The 19,607-nt window shown below is 34.7% G+C and overlaps 1 protein-coding gene across 1 annotated transcript in view; it reads right to left on the bottom strand.

Moving 5' to 3' along the window:
- Positions 1-619: 619 nt before the first annotated feature.
- The window catches only part of LOC112047449 (uncharacterized), a 47,951-nt gene continuing 28,963 nt past the window's right edge, over positions 620-19,607 (bottom strand). The window contains exons 21-28 of the mRNA XM_052885942.1: positions 19,127-19,198; positions 18,242-18,431; positions 17,105-17,151; positions 11,036-11,128; positions 9,762-9,848; positions 7,593-7,655; positions 5,344-5,376; positions 620-4,594 (exon numbers count right to left, since the gene is read on the bottom strand). Of these exons, the coding sequence (XP_052741902.1) occupies positions 4,578-4,594; positions 5,344-5,376; positions 7,593-7,655; positions 9,762-9,848; positions 11,036-11,128; positions 17,105-17,151; positions 18,242-18,431; positions 19,127-19,198 (602 nt within the window). The 3' untranslated portion in view covers positions 620-4,577. The remainder of the gene's footprint in view (positions 4,595-5,343; positions 5,377-7,592; positions 7,656-9,761; positions 9,849-11,035; positions 11,129-17,104; positions 17,152-18,241; positions 18,432-19,126; positions 19,199-19,607) is intronic.

The following is a 19,607-nucleotide window of genomic DNA, read 5'->3' as shown; positions in this document are numbered from 1 at the left end:
TCTTCAGCATATTTTAATATATTTATCTAACTACAAATTGTGAAGTAAATTAAGCAAAAATAATTTCTTTTAAATATATTCAAAAATATACTCTAGCAATTTAGGTCTTGTTTGACTAAATTTTTAAAGACCTTTTGTTGGTTAGGTCTCACTAATTCCGAAAATTCAGACAATACCTTTATCATTTCGTAATAATATTACAGCATTTGATATATTATATTAGGGGACATTTTCGTGTCTTAAAATAGACCCAACACGCATCAGATCTTTACGTTAATGAAAAAGATTACACTTACTTACCTTATGTTTAGTATTATTTGGACGCAATTCAGTTAGGTTTTTCACATTTATAAACGCAGCAACCTTCTTGAAATAATGACGGCTCACTAGTATTTGCGTCACTTTCAAACCGAACGCATGTGAGCGATAGGATTAGTGTGGCAGATACCTAAGCATGCACTAATCTCCTTTTACGGAAAATACTAAGTTATTCTATGACTAAAAGTCACAATCTAAACATTTTGGACTAGGTCTCTATAATTCTAAAGGTGCGAGCTGTTATAACTATTAACTGCAATACCTTTATGATACATTTTAGGATGGAAATAAAAGAAAGACATTGTTGTATATATATTGTAATTTAAAACAGATTATCACAACGCTCTAGACATAAATTGCACCATAAAATAAAAGTACCTAAAATCAGTCTGGTACCAAAGAGCTATACGACATCAAACAAATTGGAATGAATATAAAAATACTATGAAATAATTTAGGATTAGTATACATACTATACACCTACTTTCAATCAATAATTTTTACGTACATGAAAATTCAATAAAATACAGCCTTATATTCAAAAGATAAATGAATAATAATTGATTATATAATTAATTATTCTAATGAACACTTAAAATTTACTGGGGGCGAGTCTACACTCACTATAAAATATAGTAAAAGTGAACCTTAATTGAATGCAAATCGTATAGTAAATCCATATCTCCTTTTGAACTTCATTTAAAATCACACTTAATTATTTGTTTTTTTTTTCGAAATAGTCCATTGACAAACTGTACACGTAAGGAATGTAAAACTTGGAAGAACACGAGGAAAAGTTTTAAAAGTTTTGAAGAAGTGTTTCGTATCGTATCACTACAAATAGGTATAATATTTTATAAATTATAAAACAAATTGTGCGTATTTTGTAGGCCTTCATTTAATATGACTAGTAAGACCAATTTATTTATTGGCTATTGGTTTACTTACATCCAATTACATAAACAATATGGCACATAGTCCCGTGATACCTGTCGCTTGTTTACCCAGGTATACATACATTGTAATGCCAATGAAATTATGTACAATTTACCATCGATCGTAGATCGTTAGATGGGCCTCAAAGCGTCGCAGAATTGTCATTGTTTTCGCACATTGACTACGTCATCACTCGTAACACATTTCTCCTTATTCATGTCGTGGCTTGTGTTTGTACACTTCCAAAATAAATACGAAGGCATAATTAAGGGATTAAAATAAGAAAAAACAGTAAATATTTTAAATAATTTTATAAAGTCCACGTCCACTCACAGCATGCGCTTGTTACGTACTAAGATAAGATGTGCGTGCACGTCTTTGGGTAATGACATAAAATTGTGCGTTCTTTAATATGGAGAGGCCCATCTAACGATTTATATCGATGCAATTTACAATATATTCAAAGACTGCGGACATCAAATTAATATCCTAAACCATTATATCTGATTAAAATCTTTTGAATATTTGTAAAAATGTCACAATTTCATGTTTTAATCAGTGACGTTGCCTCACAAAGTTGTGATGAGTTTAAAATAAATAATATATTATTTCTTCGCATTTTTTCGAGCAAATAACTCAATTGACATTGTTAATAATTAATTTATAAACATAATTAAAATACTTAATATGATACACCCAAAATTAGAATTTTAATACCTAAGACGTGAATATTAAACAAAGTAAATGAATATAGCAATAAATAACAAATATAGAACCGATATTCCATTTATCTTATACATTTGCAAAACTTAGAGCCGGCCAGCGGTTCTGAAGAAAGACTAAATATATGCCAAATACAAAAAGATATAGAGACTCAGGGAGCTGAATATTGAAGGGACTTGGTATTTTTAAGTCCAATAAATATAGTAGATGACATGAAGCCTTTGTGGTATAGACACAGGTTTTTAAGAGCGATCAATGAGGTGAAAACTTCGTAATCGAAATCAAAAAAGAAAAACGCCAGAGAGATTTAACTCGATTTTTTTTTAAATTATCTATAAATATTATACAGTCTAATACGAGACTGCCGACTGTTAGCCTGATCGGATTTCCTCGCGACCATTGATATTCTATACTATAGATATGTTACGTGCCTACAAAATCAAACGGAAAAAGGGATCTGAATTTAGCGACTCCATTGAGCGCACACTTGCACAATTTTGTGTCTACTTCCATTACATATTTATGTATACAGTTCCTGAACACATAACTCGACATTGTGCACAATTAGGTATTATTTGTTTGAAATTAGACAATTGGCCGCTTTTGTTCGCCTCAGTTTTGACGCGTTAGTGACATATCTATAATATAAAATCTTTGGTCGGGCTCCTATTTCGGGAACTCCCGGCATAGAAGGTTATCACTTCATTGATCACTCCCATGTTAACAGACTTGTTGACTTGACTATATGATTATAAGTTACAGGGACTTATCTATCGCACAGAGTAAAACATTAACAAGAATTATTGTAGATAATATTAAAATGAACACATTCCAGTACATCACATGCGAGAACAAATTCAAAACATTACCTATAAAAAAAACAAGCAATATCATTTAAATAGATAATAATATAAATTATCGCCTTAAAAATATTACGGTATAATAATCTAAACACGGGAACTTAATAATACTAACGCATCACAGTTATAAAAACAAAATTATAATAATAATATGGTCGATACTTACTTGATTAATTGGAATTATTATGTCAATTAATACTAATATTACCAGATTTAAATTCTATGAATATTCAGTAGATAATAAATGGAATTGCGATGTATAATACAATGATGGTTGCTACGAAATAATAATGGTCCGATTTTGACCTTCGAGACTTTAGGTTCCTTGAATCTGAAGCATTGTATTGAGTCTAATTAAAAAAAATATTTCCGGTCCATCTAATAACGCCGTCCGGTATTTAGCGACCTTCATTTGAACTTGTTAAGTTCAAATGAAGGACGTTAAATACCGTTCAATCGCATTCTAAATGTTCCCGACTTCACTGTCGTCACCTCTTCTATAGAATGACCATCAGAGCAACGAACTAAAGCTAATCCATAAGCATCAATCTCTTATTAAAAATGGATGCACAATCAGCGACCAAAAAACGTCCCCACTTGATACTTCTTGGCACTCCATACAAGTTTGGGATTTTATTGAATATTGGACTATATTTAAAGGCCTTTATGTATAATTTTCTTTACCAATTATTCTAAAACTGTCAAAGCAAAATTGGCCAGTTTTTAAGTGACATTTTCTACATGAATGTGCGTCCTTTTATTATAAGAGATGTCCATAAAGCTATACAATGGAGCTTACGATTGAGCTTACCGGATTAAATTACTAATGACCTTTGGCCATCACGATCGACAGATTACCGAAATTGAGCTGATAACTTCTGTAGGCCTAAGAGACGCACCACGACATATCTCGAATCGAGAGAAAAACAAATGTTAACCAATAGCGGTAGAGGCATAAATATAGCTTTCGCATATAGTCAGACCTGAAGTAAGAATTTTGTTTTTTTAAATAATTTGCCCTATCAGGGCGAAATTGGTCAAATATTGTCCATCGAACATTCAGGGGCCTTAACCATAGCACATCTATTGTCATTCTTCAAACGATAACTCTTTGTGACAAAATGTATGGGAATTGGCTACATGCCCAGGTCATGTTTTAGTAGAGTGAAGGCAATCTTACTTTTGGTAAGCTTAAAGGTAAGGTAAACCTTAGATTGAGAAGATCGAACTAGTCATACAAAACACTCTTGCTAGCCTCACAACTTTACAGAACTATTTTGAATAGTTTTTATGCAACAACATTCTAAAATGCAGCAAATCAATGAAAATAAAATGAGAGCTACATGTAATTCCTACAACTTTCCCGCTCTTTCGTTAGGTTGGGGCAAAAGAGAGGACTGAAACAACTCCACCGTTATTTGTCAACAATATGCATTTTTCTCTTCAAGATATATCGTTGCTAGATAGAAAAAAAAGCTGACAATATAATGCGAATAAAATTAATTTATAAAAACATCTGTCATATCTTACATTATCAATAAATGACCTCAATCGAGACTGATCGGTACAATAGCTAGCCTATCGTCCACCTGTGTAACTGACCGGGAATAGTTGCTAACTGGTAGGGGTGTCTACTGTCTACGGTTACTAACTGGCACAATAGTGAGCATCGGAGATACAGTCCGTGTGAACCCTGCTCAGCGTATCACGATCGCGCGGTCCTGTCGACCCGGGGGTCGCTCAGGCTTCCGTGCCCTCTGAAACGAGAAAACAAATTACAATGTTTAATTTTATTTTATACTAGCGGACGCCCTTAAACCTCTTTAATCCAGCCCTTACAGTAGTATCGCTGTATGGATAAACTTCTCCCGTTTTTCCGACATTTCCCTTCACTGCTCTGCTCCTATTGATCATAGCGTGATGAAATGTATACTATAACCCGCCCAGGAGTATGAAGATTAATTGTACAAAGTTTTGTTAAAATCCGTCGAGTACTTTTTGTTTCTATAACGGACATACAGACAGAAAGACACAAAAATTTTACTGATTACATTTTTGGCATCAGTATCGATCACTAACACCCCCTGATAATTATTTTGGAAATATATTTCATGTACAGAATTGACCTCTCAACAGATTTATTATAAGTATAGACTAGCAGACGCCGCGCGGTTTCACCTGAGTAGTTCTCATTCCCGTAGGAATATTAGGATAAAATATAGCCTATAGCCTCGAGGATAGTGTAGCTTCTCAACAGTGAAAGAATTTTTCAAATCGGTTCGGTACTTTCCGACCAAATTAGTATCAAACAAAGAACTAATCAAATCCCTTTATAATATTAGTTTAGCTTGAGACTATATAGATAATTTATTTCGTTGATGCAATGGTAGGGGTAGGGTAGGATAGGACAAGGGAAGGGTAGGGGTAGGGAAGAAGTAAGTGCACAAGAAGAAGGTAAGCGAAGCTTGACCGGGTCCGCTTGTTATAATATGAATTAGTTACTAACCAGGAGTTAAAGGATGATCTCGCATCATTGAGCCTGAAATGTAAACAATTATGTTAACATATGCAATATATTTATAGTTTCAGTAATAAACTAATTCAGAGAAGAAATGAGCTAGCATGCTATTATTTATACGATTTCAAATTACTATATAGAAAGATAGCGATTTTCTTCAATTCTAGATCCATATCGTATTTGAATTTGAATGAGTAACTATTCTACGTGATTGAAGTTTATTCTACGTAGGTAAATTCATGCATGTTATCTATTATTTACATAATTATGTATAAGTTATTAATTAGCATGCAATTACATTGGCATTGGTCATTATATTTTTGCAGTAATATGTTAGCTTAGCTTTGCAAAAGCAATAGCTGTAGCTTTAAATATAATTATTAGCTAAGATAATATATTATAGGACTCTCAAAAACAAGAATAAAAGCGAAAAAAGTAATGCCAACTTTTAAGTAAGGTGTTTGAATCCTGACCAGCAAGTTAAAAAAAAAAACATGGAAGAAATCGATTCACCACCATGTTTCGCTACGTTCATATTTGGTCCGAGTCGCCATGAATATCACATAGTTTCGAGCTGTATGTTCATGAACAAATATTTTGCTCCTGGAGGTCTATTCTATAACGATGTTTTGTATAACTCGCTAGTGCTAGTTTCGATTTCATCTCTATCTTTATCTGTCTATAGTATCGTGTTAAACAGAGAGAAATAGAGGTGAATTTAAAACTCGCACTTGCGAGTTATACAAGACTCTCTCCGCGTCGTGTTCCTCATTACTGAGGGTCGTGACCCCTAAATTCATAACTTTTTTCCGCACGATGTCACGCCATGCGGCTCGGCTTTTCGCGACTTGTAGAGCATCGTGTACTTTTGTATCGAGAGTGGTACAAGACATACAGTCAAGTACAAGACAGTCTTTATATGTCTTGTATAATAATAGTTAATACTCTTCCTGGGCTTAAGGACTATAGCAACAATACTGATTGCTGTTTAAAAGGACAGACCACTAAAACTTTCTTATCTTTTGATATTGATGTTGACAAAATGTGCAAACACTCTAAATTAGTATTTCTCGATCCAGTAAATTACTTGGCATAAACTTGGTTGATCTTGTCAAAAGAGCAGATTTCGCTTAATTTATATAGGTTTGATAAGTAGATGACCAGATAATATTTGGACTTTATAATAAAAAATACTTCACAAGTCATTATTATTATTGACACCATGGGCTAAGTGTTTATAAAAAAAGATATGTGGCATTATCTAAATAAAATCTTGTACTCATTGGTGGATACTATACTAACACAATATATGTCGAGTTATAATAATCTATAGTACATTTGACGAGGCGAGACAAAATACGTAACCGTTGCTAAGTGACATGCGAAAGTGTGTGAGTATTATCTTTGCCCTTATCAGTCGTAAGCAATCATTGTTAACAATTTGTCTACATTATTTACCTCGCCTCGGTGAACGTTATAAATATATATGTATAAATATTAAGGGCCAGTTTCACCACATTTTCATAAGTGTCGAATAGTCTAAACGTAAGCTTTGTCACTTTTTTACTTTATGTCAAATTAGTGGATGCCCTCTACTTCTTTCGCGTGTAATTCGGAAATCCCGAGGAAACTATGAATTCTTCCCAGATAAAAAGTAGCCTATACGTTGCTCAATAAATATCTCAATTTCAATCATCATTACCAACCCATATTCTGCTCACTGCTGAGCTCGAGTCTCCTCTCAGAATGAGAGGGGGTTAGGCCAATAGTCCACCACGCTGGCCCAATGCGAATTGGCAGACTTCACACACACAGAGAATTAAGAAAATTCTCTGGTATGCAGGTTTCCTCACGTTTTTTTCCTTCACAGTTTGAGACACGTGATATTTAATTTCTTAAAATGCACACAACTGAAAAGTTGGAGGTGCATACCCCGGATCGGATTCGAACCCTAAAGAATCGGAGGCAGAGGTCATACCCACTGGGCTATCACGGCTTTTGACAATGCATGCGTTATTTTAAAAATCATAAACAGACACTCTATACTATTTTATAGATATGTATGTATTGATGGTGACAAACACTAAAGTTATGAAGTAACTATCAGACAAGTATGACAAGGTGGTGCGACCGGCCGTGAGTATAACGCACACGTAAAGCTCGAAGCGTACCTAGAAGCGGACGAGCACACATGGCGGCCGGCGGATGCTAGTAAAGTATAGCGTGTGAAATGTTACTGGTTAGTGCGGCGCCGGGGGTGATGCCCACGATGCTGCCGCCCACGCACGCCTCCACGCCCTCTGTAGACCACCACCGCTCAACGTTAGCGCAACTAAACTACTACTTACCTTCATCATAGTAATTATTATTAATTTATTTACATTGAACCAACTTAATATATGTAAATTACTTGTCACATTGTACCTATGTCCTCGAAAGACTCCTAAATTAGTTTACCAGCTGACGGCCTCCGTGGCAGATTGAGATTTTCTTAATTTGTCCAGGTCTGGCTGGTGGTAGGCTTCGGCCGTGGCTAGTTACCACCCTACCGGCAAATACGTACCGCCAAGCGATTTAGCGTTCCGGTACGATGCCGTGTAGAGACCGAAAGAGGTGTGGATTTTCATCCTCCTCCTAACAAGTTAGCCCGCTTCCATCTTAGACTGCATCATCACTTACCATCAGGTGAGATTGTAGTCAAGGGCTAACTTGTAAAGAATAATAAAAAAAAAAACCAATTTCAATGAAATTTGCAAACCGTGTAAAGTTTGACCCAACTTGAAAGATATATAGGTAGGGGGGATTTACCCCATTTGAAAGGTAGGGTAAATCCCCCCACCCTATCAAGTAAAATTACCCTAAATTTTCCTTCTTTTACCAGGCACAACAACTTTGCCTGTTCAGCTAGTAATCTTATATGTTTGCTATGACTATTATCGGTTCAAAAGGCATTTTCTACTGAAAGGTACCTGTTTATGATGATGAAGTTTATTCTAAATCTAAAAGAATATCAGTGATGTATTTTGTATTTTTAGTAATACAAAATCATTTCTTTTTATACTGTAATAGGTGTAAAAAAGTTAAATGGATGATACGAAACGTACTAAAAGTAATGAACAGATAAGTATAAGTGAAACCTGTACTGTATGAAATCTAATATTGATAGAAAAAAATATAGTTTTCTTGCGCTTCTGATGAGTTTGTGCAATGTAAAATTAATGTTGTTATTCACTGGTTTGTAATTTTCTACTTTAAGAACTAAGTATGCTATTATTAAACTAATTAAGTATAAGTGACTTCAGAGGTCAAAACTATATAAGGTGAAAACCATCGGCAAATAGAGCAACACATTGGCCTTGAATGTGCTGCTCTGGGACTAAAGCGTAGGCGTTGTGGGCTGGTTTCACTGTCTTCTGATAAGCTTCGGATAGCTTATTCACAAGTATTGTCTATATTACATGACATAAAGTTAGCAAGTGACAAAACTTACATTCAGGCTATCCGACACTTATTAGAAGGTGGTCAAACTGATTCCAAGTCTCATTTGCCTGTAATTACACTGGCAATCATACCATTTAGATCGAAACAGTAATGTTACTTAGCTAATGATATTTCCCCACATAAACTGTACCTTCAACTAACATCGTTATGGATGATTCAATCATTAATTTGAATTATCATCATTAGCCGATACACGTCCACGTGGACATAGGAATTTTGTATGGACTTCGTTCAGCAGCTTCTTACAACCCATGCATTACGATATCGTCCATTCATCTGTGATTACTAAATTAGATACTACAAAGTGCAAGGTAATGATGTTAAAGTCCGGTTAGGACTTTTCTATTGGGGAGAGGTGATGATAAAAAGTGGCGGCCATAGCGATTGCTGTGTTCCTGTCAGGAAAAATAGATATCAGGCCTTCCAAAGCTCTAGCAAGATTATCATTATTATCTATAGAATAAGTTATACTTTTAGATTGTTGCGTATATAATTAAAAAAAAATTGCCTTAAGAATAATATGCTAGCAACTTTTGCACTTTCTTATAAGTTACAAATTAAAAAGTTTTGCTTTAAAATAATACTCTGCTGCGCGTGTTCTTTTTTGATGGATCAACCAGATGGCCCATTTTATTATAATGAAATTCATAGTCTACAAAAAGAGCAACATTCGCAGGAAAAGCAAGCAATTCGTCCTACAAAATGTCACCCCGTGCCATCAATCTGACGCGTAGGCGTAAAACCTGAGAGCCCTCATGTGCCTGTAGTTATACCAGAATACAGCAATGCCGTGTGGCAGCAGACACTTCTTCAGACGAGCCCCGCCCTAAGCCACCGCTGTGGCCGCCACTGGTTGTGAAGGTGTGGCGCGTGTGCAAACCTACGCATGCGAGTGTGTGCGGTACCTGTGGTGCAGAGCGCCGCGTTGTCCGCGTTGCCGCCGGCCACGGACCACGGGCGCGCCTTGCCGCCCGCGCGCACGCACCCGTTGCCTACCACACCACACGCACGTTAGCGGCGCACGAGCACGCACCAATCGACACGCACGAGCACGCACCAGTCAGCTCGCACGTACACGCACGAGCACGCACCAGTCGACACGCACGAGCACGCACCAGTCAGCTCGCACGTACACGCACCAGTCGACCCGCACGAGCACGCACCAGTCAGCTTGCACGTACACGCACGAGCACGCACCAGTCGACACGCACGTACACGCACGAGCACGCACCAGTCGACACGCACGTACACGCACAGTACGGGCGAGCCGACTAGGCATACGAGACACGCGCCGAATGCAATTTACAGTAGAAGATCCATATTCACAAGGGATACTATATACGAGTATGAGGACAAAACAAACGTCATCTAGTCCCATGGATCCGTAATTATCTAGTGCTAACTGATGTAGCTGATGTTTGTTCGGCGCGTGCTATGAGTATACGAGTATATACCACGCCAGCGATTAGCCAAGCGGAATACCACATTTTCGAAAGTTTACAAAAATACACACTCAAAATGTTATATAAAGCTTGATAATATTACTCCTCTTAATTATTTATCTATAGCTGATTTATTATAGTAGGTAGCAGGTTTTCGCCGACTGTCTCAAGAGTCACAATAGTTACCGTTGGTTAGTCCGTTTCAAAGCTATAATGTTCATAAAAAAATGCATATGTGTATAATTGCAAAATAAGGCGCTACTGCGAGTCTTGTGACATTCTAATACAACAATACCGGGAAAATTCTATCTATAAATGTGTAATCTATTCAGTTCACATTAGTGACGTCATATTTATGACTATTTAAATACCTGTTCGATCTACTGTGTACGAACATACAGTAACAAATGCCAGCCACACACGGTCAAATTTAAGCTTAAAAATGCGGGCATTGAAAAAAATATTAAATATATTTGGGTTATTCTTTCGATATTTTTTTCGCTACCCACATTTCTAAGCGCGTTGCAGACTTGGCGATATACGTGACTGCGTGTGCCTGGCGTTAAATATTATATGTCTTTGCATTAGGGACTATGGGAAATATTACTTTTGTTTGCATAAAAATTTGAAACCCAGTGCATTTCTGTGTAACGTAGCAAGCGTAAAGTAAGCAGTGTGAGACTATCACTCTTGGCTTGTCACACGTTATTCAATAGAAAGCAGAAACAACATCTTACCCATGGTGTTGACGTTGTCAGACGAGCGGGAAGGCGGCGGCGTGTTGGGCGCCGCTTTGAAACCCACGTTGTCAGAAGATTTGCAACGAGATACTTCGGTAAAATATAACAAAAATTATATATATGTAAAAAGAAAACCTCTTTAATATTATTTCTTTTTGGTAATTTACTTTTTTTTTCATGACATTGTCACATTTTAAATATTCGAAACATTATTATTGACTTAACAGCAAAACATTAAAATTTTTATTAAAATATAAAGTAGATGTAAATAATAGCTTTGAATGTTGTTTTTATATTTTATTTATAGGTAAGTTTTAGTTTAGTATTTAATTTAATTATTTAATGTAAAACTTAATATTGTAAATAACAATTATATTTTATTTATAGAAACACAAACAAGCTTTTATTACTACTATCACATTCATGTGAAATAATTATCATTATAAAACAACATTTATGCAACTATTTTACGAAAAATGGAGAAACTGAGGTTTGATTTTGAAGTAAAACCAACAAGTGATGGAAAATCAAACGCGATATGTGTAACTTCGATTGCCACACCTGATGGTAAAACTTTCAGTATACCAGAGGAATATCAGCCGGTAAATCTCCACCAAACAATTTATAATACTCCAAACTATATTAAGGTAAAAAAATCCTTGAATAAAAGATACCAAACGAGGAAAGTCTGGATAACCTTAACTAAGGAAATAAAAGATATTTATTTGGATGCGGAGCAAAATGTACAATTTTATGATTTTTATCTCGAAGAAATGCTAAACTATTCCGAAATTATACCTAGTGGTTCACATGGAGTACTAGAAAAATTGTTAGAAAAAATGCTTGAAGAAAGACAAAACAAACCTGAAAATCAAAATTTAGGGAATATTGCAAAAGATTTCATGATTGAAAAATTCAATGGTAGAAACTCAAATGCTTATCAATGGCTCTAGGATTTTAATAAAGAATGTGAACGTTTTGACATAAAGGAAGATATAACGAAAATTAAAGTTTTAAAAAATTTTATGGAGCAATCTAGTGTCGATTGGTATAGTTGTATGATAATGAAACATACAATAGAATCAGAATGGGACAAATGGGAAAAAAGTTTTTGTGAAACATTTGCAAACAAAGGATTGTCACCCATTAGATATGCTCTGTCCTTTAAATATCAAACAGGTTCATTACTTGCATATGGTTTAAAAAAAGAAAAACTTTTACTGGAAGTAAGGAAATCAATTGATACCGAAACACTTATTGACCTTATAGCGGTTGGATTACCGAATTATGTGGGGGATCAGATTGATCGAGCAGCTTTAAAAAGTACTGAGGATCTTTATTATGAAATTCGGAAATTGGAACACCTTGTAAGAAATAATAAATATGATAATAAAAACAGTATTTGCTCTGACACTAAATTAAATAAAAAGGAACAAACAAAACCATGCCCCATATGTGTGAAAGAAAAAAAGGGGAAACGTTACCATTTAATAGAAAATTGTTGGTTTAAGGATAAAGATAAAACAGGAGTTGTTAAAACTGTAAATAACTCTGAATTGGAAGTTGAACTGAATGAAGAGAGTCCAAAAAACTAGATGTGCCACCATTAATAAAAGTAAAGTTACTATTGAATGATACGTTAGATATTTCTGGAATTTATGATTCAGGTTCAAATGTATCATTGATTAATGCAAAATTGTTAAAAATACAGAAAAATGAAAATTCAAAGAATACCCAAATAGTAAGCTTGAAAACTATTAATGGTGAGAAGAAAACAAAAGGTATAATAAAACTTAAAATAAAAATATACAATATTGAAAGAGTTATGGATATCTTCATAATAGATAATGAAAATTTTAATTATGACTTTTTGATTGGACTAGATTGTATTAAAAACTTTAAGTTGATGCAAAATGAACAACTAAAAATCGTACAGTTTAATGATCCAAAAGAAATGAAGACATAAATAAATACGAAGTGAATTTCAATGAACATATTGACACGGCAAATTTTGAAATATTGGTTAATCATCTTGATTTATCCCAACAATCAGAAATCGATAAGTTGGTAGAAAAATATAAACAAGTGTTTGCTAAGGATAAATATGATATCGGCACTGTACGGGATTATGAAGCACATATTGATTTAAGTGTAGATAAATATTGTTGCAAACGTCCTTACAGATGTACAGCTGAAGACAGAATTGAAATAGAAAGCCAAATATCAAAATTATTAAAAAATAATTTAATTGAGGAATCTTATAGCCCATTTGCTGCCCCAGTTACTTTAGCATATAAAAAAGAAGACGGTAAGAGAACAAGGCTATGTATAGATTTTAGAGATTTGAACAAAATTGTTATTCCCCAATCACAACCATTTCCGTTGATTGAAGATTTAATGATCAAAGCTGTGAATTGCGAATATTTTTCTACTTTTGACATAAATTCAGCCTTTTGGTCAATTCCTTTGAAAATAGAAGATAGATACAAAACTGGCTTTGTTACACAAGAAGGACATGTTCAATGGACGTGTCTTCCGTTTGGATTAAAGACTGCGTCAGCCATTTTTCAAAGAATATTGGGAAATATTATAAGAAAATACGAACTTTCTGGTTTTGCAGTAAACTTTATAGATGACATTTTAATTTTTTCTAAAACTTTTGGAGAACATATATTACATATATCTAAGTTACTTGAGGCAATACTAAAGGAAGGCTTAAAACTGAAATTTTCAAAATGTACTTTTGCGGAAAAATACGCAAAATATTTGGGTCACATAATAGAAAATAATTCAGTAAGGCCTTTGAAAGATTATTTGTCTGCTGTAAAAAACTTTCCACTTCCAAAAACAAAAAAAAATATACGCCAATTCTTAGGAAAAGTTAATTTTCATCATAAATTCATACCACACAGTGCAATTATTTTAGATCCATTACACAATTTATTAAGAAAAGATGTGAAATTCATATGGACTGCAGAATGTCAAGAAGCATTTGATAAAATAAAAACATTATTATGTTCAAAACCAGTTCTAAATATTTTTGACCCAGAACTACCAATATACATTTATACAGACGCTAGTATAAAGGGTGTAGGAGCGGTTTTGAAACAAAAAGATAAAAATCAGGATATAAGACCAGTTGCTTATTTCTCAAAAAAGTTAACTGAAACTCAAAAAAAGAAGAAAGCTATATATCTAGAGTGCCTAGCAATAAAAGAATCTATAAAATATTGGCAACACTGGCTTATGGGAAAAGAATTTATTGTATATTCAGATCATAAACCATTAGAAAATATGAACATTAAATCAAGGACTGATGAGGAACTAGGAGATTTGATGTATTATTTATCTCAATATAATTTCAAGATAAAATATAACCCAGGAAAATCCAACCAGGAAGCCGACTGCTTAAGCAGAAACCCAGTTTTAGAACCACACGAAAACAGAGATGATTGTTTAAAAGTTGTAAATTTAATAAGTCTACAAGATATAAAGAATGACCAATATAGAAATCAAGACCTACAAAAACAAAAACTTATTAAGAAAAATGGAATTTACTACAAAAAGAATAAAAGACGGGAAAAGATTATATTATCAGAAGAGATGAGCATAAATCTTATAAAAGATGTTCACGTTAGTTATTGTCACATTGGGAGGACCCAGATGATAAATAAATTAACACCATTTTATACAGCAAAAAATTTCATCAAAAACATTAAAGAAATGTGTGATGAATGTGAAACTTGTATTAAAAACAAATCAAGGAAGAAATCAAAATATGGTTTAATGTCTCATTTAGGTCCTGCAACACAACCTTTTCACATTGTATCAATTGATACCATTGGCGGTTTTGGAGGATCACGATCAACAAAAAAATACTTACATCTTTTGGTTGATCATTTCACAAGATATGCTTATATTTCTACATCAAAGACACAAAGCTCCACAGATTTTATTAAACTAATGAAAAATGTTACAGAAACTTACAAAGTAGATATGGTATTAACAGACCAGTACCCTGGTATCAATTCCAAGGAATTCAAAGAATTTCTGAACCAGGAAAATATAAAAATGATTTTCACTGCTGTGGATACACCTTTTTCAAATGGACTTAATGAAAGGCTAAATCAAACATTAGTCAATAAAATAAGGTGTAAGATTAATGAAAATCAGAATAAAACAGCATGGAGTACAATTGCGCAAAAATGTGTAGAAAAATATAATGAAACAGAACACACTGTTACGAAATTTGCTCCAAAATACCTTTTACAAGGAGAAAATGTGAATATTTTGCCAAATGAACTGAAATCAAGATACACTAAAGACGATCTAGAAAGAGACAGAAAACTAGCTCTGGAAAACACACTAAAATCTCACAATTATAATAAAAAAATATTCGACCAGAATAGGCAAGAATATAGATTGAAAATAGGAGATAGAGTATATGTAGAAAACGGAAATCGTTTAAATAGAAAGAAAACCGATGAATTAAGAATTGGACCGTTCAAAATTGTACAAAGGATTTCCAATTCAATCTATGAAGTTGATACCGGCCACAAAAAAGCGGAATCAAACTTTTATCATATCACAAAACTGTATCCTGTTCTTAATGAGAGAACAATTATAAATTAGAGAACATTATTTAGATAAAGTTCTTTTTTAAGGGGGGGAGATGTAAAAAGAAAACCTCTTTAATATTATTTCTTTTTGGTAATTTACTTTTTTTTTCATGACATTGTCACATTTTAAATATTCGAAACATTATTATTGACTTAACAGCAAAACATTAAAATTTTTATTAAAATATAAAGTAGATGTAAATAATAGCTTTGAATGTTGTTTTTATATTTTATTTATAGGTAAGTTTTAGTTTAGTATTTAATTTAATTATTTAATGTAAAACTTAATATTGTAAATAACAATTATATTTTATTTATAGAAACACAAACAAGCTTTTATTACTACTATCACATTCATGTGAAATAATTATCATTAGAATACCCAAGCGTTCCACGATACTAAATTTGTATCAAATCTTCAAGGTTTTGACCAGTTGAACCGTTCCAATTGGTCAAAAACCTTGAAAGTTTGATACAATTAACAATAGTTTATGGCAGCGCGCACAGATCACTAGGCGAACTCGTGTGAACGTAGAACGTCAGGCGTTTTCGCGAGTGTCACGTTTCATCAGGTAGCGATTTTTTGATATATGGACGTCGATTTTTCATTCTTAATCCAAAATTCATACCTGTAGCGTTGTTTTTGTAAGTGACTAGTGAAAGTTTTGAATTCACCTATAACTCTCTCTATAGAGGTGAATTCAAATGTTGCACTTGGGAGTTATACAAACATTGTTACAGAATTTATAGCACTACTGAAGTGGGAGATGATTAATTTAATTTGATTTGCACAGAGTTAGTAAAGACAAAATTTCTAGCAAAAAGTTCAAGCTTGAATTTATCTGACGTAGCCATCTTGGCCGCGAGTCAACGTGAACCAGCAATGAAACAATCTTCATGGGCCATTGTATTATATTATATTTTTATTAGATAAACTGTTCGAATGCCTCTTAGACTTAACGGTAAAATATAGACAACGGTTGTAATACCTGTCGTGCTGTATGGATCAGAATGTTGGGCGGTGAAGGGGACGGATAGTAAACGAATGCATGTGAACGAAATGCGTATGTTGAGATGGATGTGTGGTGTGACAAGAATAGATAAAATAAGGAATGAGTATATAAGAGGAAGTCTGAAGGTGGCGCCAGTGACAGAAAAATTGAGGAGTAGAAGGTTAGTTTGGTACGGACATGTAATGCGTAGGGAGGAAAGTCATATTACTAGAAAAATGTACTATGTGCAAGTGGAAGAGATGGTTGGATTGTGTGAAAGAGGACATGTGTGTAAAAGGAGTGGATGATGAGTTGACGAGTAATAGAGACGAATGGAAAAGATTGACATATTTTTCCGACCCCACTTAAGTGGGATAAGGGCAAGGAGATGATTAAACTGTTTCTTAAGTGAATCACAGTTACGACCCAGATGAGTTAAAAATTATACAACTCACCACATTCTAAAAGCACGGGCGTACTCTCGCCTGAAGTGACGCTATACCTGAAAAGTGAGATAGTTATATCTATTATATCATGTTTTAAAATCATTTTTACTTGCCACAGGTAGGGCCAGCAAAATCATTGAACTTTTTTGTAAAAAAGTTTTACATATTAGGTATAACCACTTTCTCAGCGCTTTAATCCGAAAACCGTTAATTTTACAGAAAAACTGCAAAATACATTTTTTGTATACAATTTTATGAGGAAAAATTTTAATAATAACCTTTACTGACCTCCAAACGGTCGCGCAAGGTCGCGAAAAACTGATTTTTGTGACCTTTTGACGTTGCTAACTTTTTTAACCGGCACGATATCGATGTCGTTTTTTCACATCTTCATAATAACACCGTAATAAAGGTGTATACAATAAAAAAATCAGCTCAGTAGGAATTTTCCCCAGATAAAACCTAATATTACTGGACTAGAAGTAGGGAAAGCGCATGCACATAGTTTGACTAGTAAACATGTGCTGAGATGGTACCAAATAATTCTCCAGGAGGTTGGTCCTATCAGCCATTAGCTATGCGTTTCATCAATAGTGTTTTTATTATAATTTATTTTTTAAATAATCTATTTGAGAGATATAATATTTATTATTTATAACTAGCAACATCTATCATAATATCTATCTATTACTAATATGTATTTAATCTGTAAATTTGTATGTGTGTAACAATGTGTGTTAACAAACAAAGACAATGCAATAGTTTTCTTCCGGTTCAACATAAGTCGTTTTATTATAGTTTTGTATAAAGTACAGCGGCGTAACTTGCTCGAAATGGGACCTGTACCAATTTGGTGAGGGGTGTCGATTGTCACCTTGACCGTGGCATTCGACACGTAGTCAGAGTAGTGTGTGCTGACGTCTAAGTGTTGTTAACTTTTTGACATTCGAGTTTAGCGTAAAGGCAGCGTAATTTTAACGTAAGACGGTTTCAGTGTAATGTCTGAGTTTTAAAAAAATGCCTGAGAAAAATTTAAAAAAAATTTGTCGGTACACAGGGGCCTAACACATATAAGGCCCCGAGTACCGACGCTTTTTCTGTGCTCGCTAGAGTGACGAGAGACGAGTGACGAGTGATGAGACTTACATGGTGTCGTCCCTGCGCAGCGTCGGCGAGTGTCTGGCGGGCGAGGGCGAGGCCGGGGAGGCGGGCGAGGCCGAGGCGAGGGACGACAGCGAGTGCAGGGAGCGCGAGGTGAGCGGAGTGCGCGCCGAGAGGGAGGACGCCTCCTCACTGCCCGGCGGAGTGCGGCACGTTCGCCAGAACTCATCCAAACCTAAATCAAACATTCCATCTATACTAAGATTATTAAGAGGTAAAGTTTATGATGTTTGTGGTCCACTGAACCGATTTTTAAAAACTTTTTAACATATTCACGGGAACGGGAACTACGCGGATGGTCCGGGGAGCGGCTTATCCATATATAAAAATGCGAAAGATTATTCATCACGAAATCTCGAAAACCGTTGGATGTACAAAGCTGAAATTTGGTAGGGAGGTAGTATAAAGTTAGTAGGAGAACGGATTTTGCAATAAGGCCGGATTAAAGAGATCTAAGGGCGGGCGAAGTCGCGGGCATCCGCTAGTCAGTTATAAAAACGAGTGTGCTTTAGACCACACGACGGTTTTTAAAACTTCTTTCAAAAATAAATACAAAGCGCCAACTATGAGTCTCAGGCGTAACTGCAGGTTCTTTAAGTGTAAAAAAGGTGTTGTTTCCAAGTTCTCTAAGAACGCCACCTACAGGTAGTTTAAAATAACAATCAATGTTTCACTAGGCCACTTTTTTCACTGTATATTAAAAGTCTCGCCTGATTACACTTTTCGTAACGCTTTCATCAACTTACTCCCCAAAAATAAAGACTTCTTCGCCGTAAAAAATAGTTCGACATTTTAATTTCATTTTAGTATAAGATAGTTTTGTTTCGACATTTTCGAGTGGAATTGGTAAAAAATAATAACAAATATTACCTTCGTCTATTTCTTGAGACTGATCTGTAACTGGTCGTGTCGGCGCTCTCGTTTTTACTCTCCTAGGCCGGCCTGCAAAATATAATAGTTTTTTTTAGTATAGCTGATTCGAACAAACCTATAGAAAATATACATTTATTTCCTAATAATAATATATTTTTGAATATAAGTAAATATTCACCTTTCCTCCCAATAACTCGCAAGGAATGTGCTATAACGACACTAATCCAACGGGGCGTGATCGAACTCGTCATCAAAACCGGACTCCAAGCCATGAAGCTGTAGAGACTTAAACTTAAAAGATACCTACAATTCAATAGAAACCGAAAATAATTTACAAGTTGGGCGAGGCGAGGCGAAGTTACACAAAGTGAAGTGAAGTTTGTGTCACTACACACACACACTATCGTACTCGGTTAACTTCGATCAACTTTGCGAGTACACTAAGCGCAAAGTTGATTACAAGTGCTGCGTCCGAGTC

This window comes from Bicyclus anynana, chromosome 15, assembly GCF_947172395.1.
Source record: "Bicyclus anynana chromosome 15, ilBicAnyn1.1, whole genome shotgun sequence".
Taxonomy (NCBI): Eukaryota; Metazoa; Arthropoda; class Insecta; order Lepidoptera; family Nymphalidae; genus Bicyclus; species Bicyclus anynana.
This window is presented reverse-complemented; position numbering and strand designations above follow the sequence as displayed.